General features: G+C 35.8%; 1 protein-coding gene across 6 annotated transcripts in view; it reads right to left on the reverse strand.

Moving 5' to 3' along the window:
- Positions 1-16,046, reverse strand: part of ROCK1 (Rho associated coiled-coil containing protein kinase 1) — an 89,945-nt gene that overhangs the window by 15,830 nt on the left and 58,069 nt on the right. For all 6 annotated transcript variants that reach the window (XR_003571016.1, XR_003571015.1, XM_027881746.1 and 3 more), the window contains 9 exons: positions 14,908-15,068; positions 13,844-14,028; positions 13,100-13,169; positions 11,602-11,696; positions 10,183-10,348; positions 8,608-8,701; positions 5,737-5,825; positions 5,217-5,405; positions 4,519-4,684 (listed from right to left, as the gene is read on the reverse strand). Coding sequence is in view for 4 of the 6 variants with exons in the window: in XM_027881746.1 (XP_027737547.1) it covers positions 4,519-4,684; positions 5,217-5,405; positions 5,737-5,825; positions 8,608-8,701; positions 10,183-10,348; positions 11,602-11,696; positions 13,100-13,169; positions 13,844-14,028; positions 14,908-15,068 (1,215 nt within the window). In the remaining 2 variants the exon portion in view is untranslated. The remainder of the gene's footprint in view (positions 1-4,518; positions 4,685-5,216; positions 5,406-5,736; positions 5,826-8,607; positions 8,702-10,182; positions 10,349-11,601; positions 11,697-13,099; positions 13,170-13,843; positions 14,029-14,907; positions 15,069-16,046) is intronic.

The raw sequence follows: 16,046 nt of genomic DNA on the forward strand, positions 1-16,046 counted from the left end.
AACGTCCCTGTATTTTGGAAAGAATCCCAGAATTGATACTTTATTTGCAGTCCAGAAAATCCACAGCAGGCCTCAAAAATATCTGATGGCTAGCTGGATCTGAATAGGATATGAAGAAAGAATTCCATAAAGGCTACAGATCTTATAGTTATCTCTGAATATATTTTAAATTGAGATTGTCATTCTAAACATCTTCATGGTTAGTATTCATACTGCCAGGATTCATAGGGATTCACTATGATAACAGTGAGTTTTAACAGTAAGACTTCAATAAAATCACACAAGACAACCATGGCTGTACTGATTTATGAGATGTTTTGTTGTTCTGGAGCTAAGTAGCACAGGCACTTTCATGAGCAGCAGAGCACCTTTTTCCAGTGCTCAAGAATTCCTACTCGGCAAGGCTCTTCCAAAGTTAACAAAAAAGTGGAGATACTACCTTGCTAATTCTTTCCAGTCCACTCTTCCCACTTGATTATTTCCTTCCTCAGACTGTCTTACTACAATTTCATGTGGATCTCACCAAGGACTGCTGACTGGATCTTGCTTTGAAGTTTATTCAGGTGACGGCTACTTGCAGGTACTTCAGAAAGTACTAGCTGAGCCCATATTGCAATAAAACTGTTGGCTTAAATGCTCCATGTTTATTATTCCATCCTATCTTTGCACAAAACATGATTTATAACATATGCTGTAAAATATTATGTGCTGCAGTTAAACCCGGGTCAGCTCAGTTGCTTAAATTATCTTGCGAATCAGATGAAAAGAAGCAATTCACAACAGGTTAAGTGCCCTATAACAACTAGGAGAAAAAAAACCTCAACTTCTTGATTATGTTCTGTCTTGACAAGGAAGAATTCTGTTTACAATCATGCAAGTATTAAGACTGCCTAAGTCCAGCCAGGAGGAAGAGGCATTCCAAAGGCATCATTAACATGCAAATATCTCAGCCGTTTCAGCAAGGACTGTTAACACTGGAGATATCAGCTGAGATATGAGCCGCTATCTGAATCAATAATCAGGAGTGAGAGTTACAAAACATGCCTCGAACTGAATACAAGGAAAACTTTCCTCCACGTCGTGATTTTTCCACCTAAGTAAGCAAAAGCCTGAGAACAGCCTGGATGGTCTAAAGGGGCCAACCCCTACCTTGAGAGAGCATAAGCTGCCTCGGGAGCTACCAGAACTTGATGGGGTATTTAGCTCAGTGACAGACAGAAACCACCTCCAAGTGAAAGGCAGCCATAAAAGGTGTGTTACGACGATTTCTCTGTATCTACCACTAAATAAAGAATTTTTTTCCTTAAAATTTTCTGAGTGTTAAAAACTCATTTTAGTATTACATTAAGTTTATTCAAATCTTTCTGACCCCAAAATTTCATAAGATGCTCTTCCTGTAAATTGTGAATTCTACTTTTGTAGCCTCTCTGTGGCTAGTAACCTGAACTCCCTGATTAGACAACACATGAACCTCTCTGCCACGCAGGACAGCAGAAAATGCCAAAGAGACAGGGTCTCTCTGGAATTGCAACAGCTTTACTATCACACCATTTAATACCAATTTATTTCCTTAATTAAACCAGAGACTGCCTGCCCACTGCCAGAATTGAGACCATGGAATCATTCTTTTATACATGGTCACATTATTTTGTGTCTTCATTTTTTCCCCTTGGTGATGTTTTTGCTGTGACAGGAAACTGAATAAATCATACTGTAATTACTTATTTTGAAATTTTATGTGCTTTAAATTTTTTTTAGGACTGTCTTTGCTTTAACAACTGGTGCACCAGCCAGAGAATCCTACTGACTACTCATCACATCCAGCTCTTAAACAAGATGCTGTTCAAGGTGCTCTGAAGGAATGGCTATATTTGGGCTATGGAAGTGATGGGAACTTAGCACATAGTTGAAGACAATCAGTATCATACAACTAAATTTTAGCAAATGAACCACTGCGATATGTCACCTTCTGTTTTGAAGACTAACTACCTGGTTTGCAGTGAAATAACTGTGCACTGGATAATTTCCTCTTTCAGTGGCATGAGCTATTTCTACTTTGAAGTCTGGCTGGTTTTTGTCCTTACAACACTTGTGCACTCCTTTTCTGTGCTTGCTTGGCTCTTTGACAAGTGTGTGAAATTTGACTGTATTAATGTCAATCTCCTTTAATTACTAAACTGTTTCTTATTCAGATCCTGATCAACTCTCCCAAAAAAATCAAAAAAAACCACTAAAACCAAGCCAAAACAAAGAAAAAACAAGCAGCATGTAGGAACATGATCTAGAGAAGCCCTAATATTATGTATTAGACTTCCTACCTGTATCACACAGTAACACCAGCAGCACAACTGCAGTAAAAATCAGAGGCATGTGTAGAGAAAAGGGCAAAAAAGACAAGAAATGAAAGGCTAGTAAAAAAGAAATAGTTTGAAGGGTCATGAGCATAGATAAGACCCCTCACTCAAGAACACCAAGAGAACTTTTACTAATTGTGATGTCCTAATTAACAATGAACAGCTGACTTGAAAAGCTCTTGCACAGACTGAAATTTTTGCCTCAAAATTGAAGCAACAGGTCATGCAGCCAATAGTCTCATTACACATCTCCAGAGGTGAAACTAAAAATGGCCTTCCTTAATTAGGCAGACAAAGAAAGAGATTTTTTCCTATAATCCTTCTAAGATCTGAGACACAACAGGGTCATACTGACACACTATTGCCCTTAAGAAGAAAACAGGTAAGATATCTATGCCCAGATGGATGCGTTTGTGTTTTCCATGTAATACACAACAGACATTAAATGAAAATGGCTCAGAAGGAAAATGATGAAGTTCAAAACTACTTTTTTATGTAGAATAAATCTGTTTTGTTGCAGAAAAAAACACCCTAAAGCTCTCAATTTAAAAGAGTTTAAAAAATTTCAATTAAAAATTACAAACTACAGTGCTCTTCAATTAGGAGACATTTAAAAACACGAGGCTTGTTTACAAATAGTAATTTGGGGGGGGGGGAAAACCCCTCTGATTTCTTTCTTACCTCCATTAATGGAATACACTGCAAATGAGTATCTAAAAGAAAAACTCCTGAGAACTACTGATAGTTCAGAAATACCAGAGGAAGTTCCTAGTAGGAACTCCTCTTTTCCTAGCTAAGGAAAAAAAATGTTCCTTAACCAATCTAATAGATCTAAGAATTCAATAGAAGTTTGGCCTAGAAAATGTTTTCAAAAGACAAAAAATAGGCACTTTCTTTACAAGATGGCAATCGTCTGAGGGTTTTATAGATCAAACATAAGAGTGCAAAAGGCTTCTTGAACAGAATGGAAGTTGTGAAGAAAATTACTATCATTATCTGAACGAAAATCTATTCTAGAATGAAATTCATTAAAATACTAACTAAAAATAAAAATCTAAAAATACACTAGGGGAAGACAGGACACAAAAACAGACACAGAAAGGAATAACTACACAAAAACATATACGAACACTCATGACCTACCTGAAATCTGAATCACTCTAAGATCCCTGGAAAAATTCTAGAATGTGGCAATTTGAGCAGCATGAAGTACAGTAACAGGAAAAGAGACACCTAAAATGATTCTATTTACTTTTATCTGACTACTCATCCACTGAAGTGTTAAAGTACCCCAAATATTACTCTGGTTTTGTATGTTTAAAAATATTTTTCAACAACAGAAATCAGGCTATAAATCCATAAGACAAGCACTTATGACAAGTTTATCTATTAAGAATTTCACAATGAATTCTAAAAACACTTACCTATATAAAAAAAATAATAGACCTAGTTCTGACATATGGAAATTGTCAAACACAGTTTATTGCCTCTAAGCATTTTCTTTTCCTGTATCAAGAGATACAGAAGTGGATCATGTGAAAGTACAAACTGATTACACTTTTCAAACACTGGTGAAGGGGAGAGGTACATCACTAAATCGTGCAACAGTGAGTCTCAAAGTATAATGCCTGGAACTGACACCACACAGAAAAGGCTAACTATGCTGTATTATTTGTTCTTATTTTAACCTGCTAAATCAAAGCACCATAAAACCATAAATGGAAATTTCTATAATTATTTTTCACATCTGCAATTATTGCCATTTGTCACAGTGGTGCTACATGACTGTGAGTAAGAACAGACAAGTTTGCATTCAAGATACGATGATGTTGAGGAAGTGCTGGCCCTGTATTCTATTCACTGAACACTGCCCATTGTATTCACTGTATCCGAGAAACAGTAGATGTAAAGTGGATCCACAAAAGTGGATATAAATTATGCTAATACCAAGCAGTACAGTAGAAAGTGTGATGTGAGAATAAATTAAGACTTAAATATAAGCAGCTAAGCTATGAAATAAGAAAAATCAAACAAACAAAGAAAGGAAGCAGAGAGGTGATACCGAAGGAGACAGAGAGAAGATTTTAAAAGGTAGTAAGTAACTTGTTTGAAAGAATACCTTCCAAAACTATGTGCGTGCACAAGACCAATGTTTTTCTCTTACCTGAAAGATTTCCATCTGTTTCATCTGTTGGGAGACTAGCTACACTGGTAGAGTCCATTCCTTGCTGGAGATCCATAATTTTCCTTCGTAGTTGTTCTATGTCACTCTCTTTACTATCCAGTTGCATCTGGAGCTCGTTCCTGTATGTAGATTCTTCTGCTAGTTGCTGTATTTATATACACATGCACAGTTACTGGGATATCAAAGTATTCTGAAAACAAAACTCATTGCTATTTTTTTAATATATCTAGATATTTTTGATAGTATCAACAGAAACTATTACAGTACAAGTTTTTGTTTAGCCTTGGAAGGAAAAAACTTAAAATATCAAAGATCCAGCAATACACTCAAGCACAAAACAGTCTATTCTAGATTCACCTATTCATCTGTTAAATTACCATTTTTTAGGAAAAGGAGACCATCTACCAGTGAAATGAACTGGTAGTTAGCTACCAGTTTAGTATGCTGAACAGTATTCAGGTTTTTAGCCTTCATAATATATCAGTAACTTCCACAGTTAAGAATTTAGAAAGGGGAAATGAATGAGAACAAGCACTTATCAAGTTCTCTGCCTCACATAAAATTCTGTAGCCTAACACATCTGAAACACAACTTTTTCTTAAGTGGATTAGGAGCTATACATTTTTCCTGCAGAGACAATTCCACAATGTGACAAAAAAAAAATTAGATTATTTTACCGCTTGCATTTCATTGAGTTCCTTTTGGTATTTCACTACCATCTGATTGAATTTCTCTTTTTCTTGATTAAGTTCTAATTGCAGCTTTCGGTTTTCCTTCTCTTTCTTCCTCAAATCTTGCATGTTAGCTTTTTTTCTGTCTATTTTAAAATCTTTCCGATTCATTATCTCAGCCAGTTTGTTGACAGCCTGTTAGGAAAAAGGAGAACCAGTGGGAAAAATTATATATGCTAGCATGTTTCATACAAAACTTCTTAGTTCCTCTAGTTACATGATTCAATTAAATAAAAACCTTTCACCAACATAAATGGCCCTTACTCACGACCAAAGTAATACTGAACAGTACACAACATCAAAACTTATTCTTTCAACTGTAAATATCAACAATGCATATTGTACATGATGGTTAATATAAACTTGATTTTGAAGGAACTAAGAGTGAATTCACAAAATCAATAAACCTAAAATATTTCTGTTATGCAAAGTAATTGTTGTGATTAAACTGCATAAAAAGTTATACCTGTGTCTTCAAAGTTCTTTCATTGTTTATGCTCTTCTCATAATGCATTCTAATATTATTGATTTCCTCCTCTTTTTTCATTTTGTAATCTGTTAAAATAATATTCAATAAGACATTTTAGGACAAGGTAAATATTTCTAAACTTAATTGCTTCTACAATTGCATCTTCTCCCTTTTCCCATTGTGTCCCTTACTGAGTAAAATACAGTCTGCAAAGATAAAGATTACCAGTTTAATGCTACTATAATGATAAAAAATTACAAGAAGGATATATCAGAAAGGCACTAAGATGAAACATCGAAGCCAACATATGTATTTTTATTTCCTGATGATGACTCAAGTTTGTTGTTCCACTTCCTTCATGTTTGCACTATCAAAAGTGTCTCTGCAGTACCAAAAATTACTTCAGTACCCACATAGAATATGACTGATATAACTGGACTCACATTTAGTACAGATTCTCAAATCAGGCATGAAGAGAGAATGGGGGAAAAGGCTTTCTTTAAACAAGGAATGATTCTGTTACATACCCCTCACCCCCTCTCACACACCATTTACTCAATTCTACCAATCTTTCTATCACACCTCCAGTCTGACGATTTGTTTCTAAAGTATCTATAGGTATGCAGTTCACTGATAAGAATTTCCCACCAAAACCAGTTAACGAACAATTTTTTAAGTACACAAAAGTAACAAACTTAAAATCACTGAAAATGCTTGCTCACCCAATTCCTGCTTCTATGGAAATGTAGAACTAAGGGAAAATATTTTAGTATGCCTTCCTGCCTACACAGTGTTTGCAAAGACACTGGCAACAGAACCAATACAGTCTTTACTCTTTTAGCCCTCAGATACTAAAGCATGCATTCCAATTTGCTCAAATACAAAACCATGGGAGCAAAAAGTACCTTCCCATACTGCCAGAATGCATATAAAGAGAACGCCCATCCACTGATCTGCATCAGATCACAGCTTAGATTCCGTATCAAAGTGAGATCTTAAGAAAATTGAAATACTGATACTGCTTTACTGTAAATACTGGAGATAGACACAAACATTTAAATAAATACATTGTGTGCAATATGAAATGCGGAAAATACCTTCATAACTTCATGCACACAAGGGCAAGGCTGGAAGAAGGGGGTTAGACAGACAATATATGGATGAGCTGTAGTGGACAGGCATTCCAGCTTACGCCACCAGGAACTTAGCGCTAACTTGTTTTATAAAATGAGCAGGTAATGTGAGCAGAAACTCACTTTTTGCTACGTGGTACAGCTGAGGTTTTAATTGTGTTCAACAATAAAGACAGTACATGAAAATGGAAACAATATACTACAGAGTGACAATTTAGAAACATAGAATGGTTTAGGTTGGAAAGGGCCTTTAAAAGTCACGTAGCCCAACCCTTTGGTAATAAGTACGGATACCTTCATCTAGATCAGGCTGCTCTGAGGCTTGTCCAGCCTGAACTTGATGGTTTCGAGGGATGGGACATCCACCACCTCTTTGGGTAACCTGTTCCAGTGTTTCACTACCCTCACTATAAAAAATTTCTTCCTTATATCTAGTCTGAGTCTACCCTATTTTAGTTTAAAACCATTGTCCTTTGTCCTAATGCTACATGCCCCACTAGAAAGTTTGTCCCCATCTTTAAGTCCCTTTAAGCACTGAAAGGTTGCTATAAGTTCTCCCTAGAGCCTTATCTTCTCCAGACTAAATTAGCCAAACTCTCTCAGTTTTTCCTCATAGGAAAGGTGCTCCATCCCTCTGATCATCTTTGTGGCCCTCCTGTGGACTCGTTCCAACAGGTCCATATCCTTCCTTTGGTGGGGACCCCAGAGCTGGTGCAGTTCTCCAGGTGGGGTCCCACAAGAATGGAGGAGAGGGGCAGAATCACCTCCCCCAGCCTGCTGACCACATTTCTTCTGATACTGCCCACAATGCAGTCCAGGACACGGTTGTCCTCCTGGGTTGTGAGCACACACTGCTGGCTCATGTCCAACTCCTCACGCACCAGCACCTTCAAGCCCTTCTCAGCAGGGCTGTTCTTGATCCCTTCATCCCTCAGCCTGTATTGATTCTGGAGGTTGCCCCAACCCAGGTGCAGGACTTTGCATTTGGCTTTGTTGAACTCATGAGATTCCCATGGGTCCACTTCTCGAGCTTGTCCAGGTCCCTCTGGATGGCATCCCACGCCTCAGGTGTGGCAACAACACCACTCAGCTTGGTGCCACCTGTAAACCTGCTGAGGGTGCACTCGATCCCACTGTCTGTGTCACTGATGAAGACACTGAACAGTACTGGTCCCAATACAGATTCCCAAGGTACATCACTTGTCACTGACGTCCAATGGGACACTGAGCCATTGTCCCCTACTCTCTAGATGTGACAATCCAGCTAATTCCTCATCCACCAAACAGTCCATCCACCAAATTCACATCTCTCCAATTTAAAGGGAGGGATGTTGTGGAGGACCATGTCAAAGGCTTTACAGAAGTCCAGTAAACGACATCCTTAGCCCTTCCCTTGTCCACTGATGGAATCATTCCATCACCTCCCTGTCCTCCATATGCCTTAGCAGAGCTTCTAGGAGGATCTGTTCCATGATCTTTCCAGGTGCACAGCCAAGGCAGATAGATCAGTAGTTCACAGAGTCCTCCTTTGTACCCTTTTTTTAAATGGTGCAATTTACACAGAAGATATATTTTCAAGATCAAAACAATTACTTAGATTATTTTTCATCAAGCCCAAAATAATAGGGAAGATAAACAGCAATGTCTTCTCCCATTACCTAACCATTTCTCCACATATGCTTCAAATTCATTTGTGTTTCAAAACAGATGAATTAAAACTCCAAATATGACATACCTTCCTCCTGTTTCTTAAATTTTTCATTGATCTCTGTCTTTTCCTTTGTTATCAAATCAACATCTTTGGTTAATGTGTTATTAGTTTCTTCCAGCTATATAAAAACAAACATATTTTAAAATAAAGAACTTGCCATAAATCTTAAACATATTTATAACTATAATTTTAACTACCTTTAAATCTATACCAACCACTTACTTCAAACACTATTCCTGTCTATGCGAATTTTTAAACTATTCTTCTGTGCTTTCTTGATTTACCAGAAGGCTCAAAATACACCTGTCCCAGATAATTTTTTTAAATGATCTTTGCAGAACTGACAATACTGTAATATATAATTAAAAACTCAAGTTAGATTGTCAGTTATTGAATGTGGCAATTTTCAATTCATTTGCGGTACTTTGGAAGAAATAGTACCTAGATTCCTTGAATCCAGACAGAAAAGCAGCCAACAGATGCTACAACTCCAGCCTTAAAGGTTAGAGTAGACACAAGGCATTTACTGCTAAATAATTGTCATAAATCATGAAAAACAGGTATAAATCAGAAGAATAAATAAAACTAAATTTGGTCTACATCAAAGTATATATAGATAAATACATACATAGGTTGATTAAAAAAAAAAAATCTGGTAAGGAAGCCCATGACTCTTCGGATATGTGAATATGTTAGCTCCCACAGCCAAGACCACCTAACAAATACATATTAAAACCCAGACAATAACTATATGCCTGAAGAAAGATTTTGTTTGAAGCCCATACAAATGACTGTGTATCAAGGTGTCTGAAAAAAATTATCAGAATATTTGAAACCAACAAATATTGGCAAGAAGGTATTCCTTTGATGCCACAGAGATAACCTTCTAAATGCTTCTTAAGAAATGGTGGCATTCTGGAGATTTTAAGCTTAAAAAACAAAACACATGAAACAAACACTAGTTCCACTATCTTTACACAGAGATGGAACACCCATGGTAGTGCTGACAGAAAGCTTTGAGAAACTGAGCCAAGTTCAGTTATGCCTAGAGTTTTACATCCCCAGGATTCTTAAGAAAATGTGCATAGCTGATGTTAAATGGGATAAAGCAATAACAATAAAATAACTATGCTACATACGGCTTGCTGTTTGAGACTCCTCAGTTAAACACATTTATCGATCACTAACACTCAAAAGCTATGCTAGAAAATACCTTCAAAAATTAGTTTGGGGGTTACTCAAGACTCTCAAGTGGGTTATTTTAAAGACTAAGTAACTTTGCAATAGGAGTCTCTACTGCACTGCTCCACAAATCTACAAGATTTAAATAATGACAGGAACCAAACACAGAAGCCTAAATAAATTAGAGACATTCACTTGATTTTCCTTCTGGCTTCACCTCACGCTAATCAAGTCTATGTTTCTTTGGGAGTTTACATGATGAAATTTAAACGTCTAAGTTACCAAGTGAGCCCAAACCTTAAGATACTTGACTTAAGTTGTCACTTAAGACTAGAACAAGATTTTATAAATTAAAACCATGAATTTAAGTTTCCAGCTGAAAGACATATATATAAGCATTAATAACAGTTAGTTTACCCTTCTTATGATGCTGTCCATATCGGTCAATTCTTGCCTGTGTCTTGATGCTGCTTTTTTGCTTTCCTGACTCAGTTCAAAGTACTGTTCTTCAAGGAGTGCTCGTGCCAACCGTTCTGACTCAGCTTTGGTTTCAGCTAAATCCAACTGGGTAGTGAGCGTTTCTCTGTAAAAAATGACATCAAGAGTTCATTCTCCTACGCAAAACACTGCAAATTTTCAGGAAGACTACCAAACCTAAACTATACCATTCAGCTAATTGTCATTATCTTAGTTTCTTGAGAAAAGCAAGACTTACAAAACCACACTCTGTACACTTGTATCTTTTGATGGTCTACACAAGCAACAGCAGCAAGCTGATTATGATTTCATTAAAATTTCAATCATCCATGAAACACCAAGCCAAATTCTCATGTCTTTGAGGAATAAAAAATAAAATTATTTTGCATGTAAAGAGTAGTCCATCAAAATATACTTAACCCACATTCAGCCATTATCACAATTCCCACAGTAGTATCCAAGTCAGAAACATTTATGAGGAACAAAAGGTTGTAGAGAACAGTGAGGGAACAGAATACAAAGAGTCTATAAAGACAAGTAAGAAAAAAAAACAACAATAAGAATAAAGGAAGTCTCACCCATCTCTTCGACCCTCCCTGTTTCTTTTAAGTTAGATATTACTCCCAAACAACTTTGTGTAGTCATGTGTTTTCCTCCTACATCATATTTATTAGCACACTATCCTTTCTTTCTCCCTTTCTTAGCCCACCAAAATGCACCATGAACACTGAACATAACTTCTGCCCTTCAGATTCTGGTTTTGCAATGTTGATGCTCAAGCAGAACAAGAGACTTGTACTTAAGAAGAAAGAAATTACTTCATGCATAAGGCAAAGTCTCCTTCAGAATAAATATATATTAAATAAATCTATATTAAATAAATTGAGAAATCAGAAAAGTGAGCTTAAAAAACTTCTTATTTGCTAGCCTACAATATAGTACTAGTATACTAAATTTTGAATTAAAAGACTTTTCATTAACTTTTCTCAAATTATTTTATTGACTATAGGTATATACCAGGATTACCATGATAATATAATCAAATAAAAAAAGTTGTTACATAAGTGAGATGATTACCACAAATTGTAATGTTTTTTTTCAAATTTTTGCATCTTATTAAATTCTCAGAGAAGTCATCTTTCTTCTTCCAGACACTACAGTGTCCAAAGCAAATAACCATATTTGGCTTTGTGGTAACATCCTATGTATTTGCCATCTTACAAGATGTTATGGAACACTTGTAAGACCTGTCTTTTCCTGTTGGAATTAAAACATCTTAAATCTGAACCAAAATCTTCATGAGTGAGATGATGCTACATGGAAAAACTTATGTGTATTTGACAAACACAATAGGCATACTTTTCATTTTGCAACTCCTGCATTTTTCTTTGCGTTTCTTTATTCTTTTCATCAATTTCTTCTTTCAGTTCCTTAACCTGAGTTTTGTAAAGTGTCTGCAAAAGAAAGCATAAAAAAAAAATCATTATTCAAATTCCACACTGAAATTTTCCCCTGTTTTCAGACTAGTTAGTTTGAATCTGTCAAAACCACAACACATGCCAATACTGTCTTCAATGGAATTTCCTCCTTCCTGCCTGTCTGAGATGCTTCTCCATTTTCCCTTGGGTAGGGAAATGATGTGACCAGGTTAGTTTTCATTTTTCTAGTCTATTTTTCTACACAGATACACAAACACTTTGCACTGTGCTTGCAAAAGCAAAGGAAGGCACTAGGACCCAGCAGAGCAAGTCTCCAGGAGACAAAAACCAAAAACTGCATCCTCTTATAACATCACTGTCTCAAAATGTCAGTCAAACAAGCCTGCTACTGTCCTGTGCTTTCACCTGTTGTATTCTCTTCGTGTCCATGTACCTTTTCTCCTAAAGTTTCTTGTGTGCAGACTTTCTCTTAAGTGATTCAACTGAGGCCTGATTTATGTGAATGACTTCTATGAATTTCTTCTGTTCTTAATTACTATATTAACACCACTCATAATTCTGAAAGTTAAAATTTGATCCTCTACAGTAAACTACTTTTACTAAATATTCAGGCTGAATTATGAATGTCTCATTTAAACTACATGCTAGTGAAAAAAGAGAAAAGTGAGAATTAAATATATAATGTTCTGGATCTTCTTATATCATGAAAAAAAAGCACCAAAAAAACCCTGTAACACATCATGAAATGACAATCATATGCAGCTTAGTAAACATAAAAATATTTATTGCCCCTCAAAGGAAGAACTGAAATGAGACTGTCCATATTCACAAATGTATCTGAAGTTCAGGTGTTACAGAGAATCTCATGCTATTGTGTTTTTTGGTTTTTTATCACAGAAATGAAATAGATCAAACTACATCTATGAAATAGATATTTTGGCTACCTGGAGAACCCAGTAAGGCTCTTCAGTGATTCAAGTGCAGAGAAGGTATCTTTTTAGAAGATGCAGAATGCTACTGGATCTAGGGTTCTTAAACATACTTAAGGCAGATCAATAGCATGCATTATTTTCCAGTAAGTATGAAAATTATATACTCTCTGCAAAGTTTGCAAATTATGTCAGAAAAGTATCTCTTTTCCAACCTCAAGAAAGGAACTACTCTGATGAATACTTCAGATAAGAGTAACTCAATGTAATATAACAGTTTTGACAAACAAGCACAAAGCAACATTTTAGATACATTATCTAATGTTCTCTAATATTTTTTCATTGCCCGTATTTCAAGTAGGATTTTCTGAATGGCTGATTTATGCCAGGCTGTCATTTACATTTAAAAAAATTTAATATCTATTAACTATTCACTGCTAAACGATTTTATGTCAAAATGTAGCACACACAATTCTTGGCAAGTCTTACCGAAAAATACTGCTCAGCTTCAAGCTGATCCTGAAGCTCTCGCATTTGACATTCATTTCCTCTGTACTGCCTTTGAAGAAATAAAAATGGAAAACATGTAAAAAGTCAGCTACTAACAAAAGACAATTTCTAACCAGAACAGCATCCTACGACAATCTTACATTTGCACACGTATTATTTCACAAAGACTAACAGTTTGCTGTATCCTAAAATTCTGATTTAATTACATTTCTTATTCTAAACTGATAAATCATCTCAGTATGTAATTCAGAGGATGAGAAGTAGTATAAATGGACAAATATTAAGTCAGTTGAAGGAATATATAATAGAAGTCTAATTAATGAAAAATGCCTTCAGTCAGTTTAAGAAATATTACGAACATTAAACAGGTAATTAAAGGGGAACAAAGCTATTGACTCCCTTGTTCTAGATCTAAGAATCCCATATGATTTAGGATGCAGCATCACAGTCAATCTATAAAGAAGTCATTCAAATAAAAGTGGTATATATATATATGTTGACATAGAAAGATGAATCAAGAACTGGTCTGCATCGTAGCTCATAACAAAAATATTCCAACACTGAAGGCTACATACAGAAATCACAACACACAGCTAAAAATACTCTTTTAGTTTAGGAAAAAATGCCTATGCACCAGATAACTTTATTTAATAACAGGAACAGGCAAAACAGTACATGTATTACTAAGTACTTTTTTCCATTTTACTTCAGATTTTTACTTACTTAGTAAGTTGAGCTGATTCGAATTCCAGTAACCTCTTTGCTTCCAGCAACGTATTGATCTCCTGTTTCAGCTGCTTCTCAGAACCCTTTAAGTTATCAGCTTCAAAAGCTTGTGCCTTTAATTCATTCTGTGCCATTATTCGCTTATTTGTCTCCTGTTCTAGTTTAAATGTCAGATTCTTGACCTAAATGAGACATATTTCAATTTAAGAGTGCTTGCTAAATAATCAATTGCATGTGACTCAAGAAGTTTCATATCTGGATTATTTTATATTAAACACCATTGACTAGATGCTACACAGTGTACTGTACAAAAAAATGCGCCTTAATCTCCAAACACTTCAGTGCAATAATCTTACACAAAGCTGCTGCCCTTACAGAAAGCACAGCTATGATACTGCATGATGATAAAGCTTTCCCTCAGTCAGCTTATTTCAAAGTCCCAAATTTGTTTTATCTTATCTTAAAGACAACAATGGAAGAAACTCAAATCATCTGCTGAAAGGTCTGGCAAACCATTCTGTGGATTTCACATCTTAAAAACTTCTCACCCTAGAAAAAAACTGCAGCCTACCAGCTATATTAAAAACTAATTTACATGAGTTATGACCCATAAGAAAGGTATTAAAACCTTCATTCCCAGTGTCCTGTCAAGAAAATGCATGAATGAAACTATTATTCTTAGAACTTAGTCTTCACCCCTAATATTTTAATTGCAATTCCTTGAACAAAACCTTTTCTAGAGAATACAGACTCAGACCTGCAAACCATCCAAACCAATCAGACTACACAGTCAAATTCACGACTAAGATTTTTCTTTTAAAAACAAGAAAACACAAAAAATTGCTTTATATTAAGTTGAGGACTCAAATATGTAAGGCATGGAAGAGCTAAGAAACAAGCATAAAGTACCTAACCCTATTTAGGTCAACAACAATCTTCAATTATACTGAGAGGTGTATTATACAAGGAGTTCAGCTGAGTGAATTTACTTTTCTATTTCTGAGTGCAATTCTAATTTTCTTATTTATATAGAAAACTGTTAGGATGAACATTTTGCTTACTTCATCTTCCAGTCTCTCCTTTTGCTCGAGAAGGTGTTCCAGTTTCTGCTGAGATTGCTTCAGGTCAAAGTCCAACATGGAACACTGTTTTTCAGCTTGAACTATTCGATTTTCTGCCTTTTCTCTTGCTGCCCGTTCTTCCTTTACCTTTTTTTCCATTTCTAAAGAAGATTAAGGAAAGAAACACAGCAAAAATTAATACATAGCATCTGCAGGCATGTTTTTGAAAACACAGTGTTAAATGTCCTAATATTCTTCAGACACTTTTGTTCAGCTATTTAAGCACTTTTGCCAATAGATGGACTGATTACTGAGTACAAAGTTCCTGGCACTATTACAAGGGACACTAAAAAGGAAATATAATTCCAATCTGCAATCAAAGCACTGGAATGTTATCATAACAACTGAACTGTAAATAAAAAAAAACGCAGATTCATGAAGTAATCATTAGGAAGTGAAGGCAAAGTTTCATTTTCATTAATGGATAATAGAGTAAAAGAAAAGAAATGCTGCCATTTCTGTTAGCTCTCTGAAAAGTCACATTTAGGTACTGATGACCTTCACAGAGAAAACTTGACATATTCAATTAAGATATCAAGATTCATGGATATGTACCTTCACACTTCACTTCAGACAAGCCTAATACAATACTGATATTTTTAATGCAGTTACACAGGAATGATTCCTCTAAGACATCTGCCTTGACAATGCACTCTTTCAGTTCTGCTGTTCAGCATTAGCCAGAATTTCAAGAATCAATAGCATTTTAGAAAGCAAGGAAGGCTTTGAATTGCAAATGCAGCAAGATACACAAAACATTAAGAAACAATGCAATTTTTATGGAACAAGTACCATACCAGAGAAAGTAATTTTAAATGTGTAGTTTTCATGTTTTAAGATTTCAATATGCATTTCTTTACACAAGGGATTAAAGACTTGTGTAAGAGTACTAATAAATGGCCAGTCTCTTCGCGAACGAAGAACCGGGGAAGGTCTTTCCACCTTCCAGCCTGCGCATTGGATTTTTTAGGTGAGACACAGTGTGCGCGGAACTGAGCCCACCCTTTAATCCTGAGGTTCATCTGCCGGGGCCAAGCACGCTTGGACGGTGGCAGCGAGGTCCTCAGGACGTAGATGGA

Source organism: Empidonax traillii, unplaced genomic scaffold (assembly GCF_003031625.1).
Source record: "Empidonax traillii isolate 1590-97213 ecotype Southwest subspecies unplaced genomic scaffold, ASM303162v1 scaffold94:size1391941, whole genome shotgun sequence".
NCBI lineage: Eukaryota > Metazoa > Chordata > Aves > Passeriformes > Tyrannidae > Empidonax > Empidonax traillii.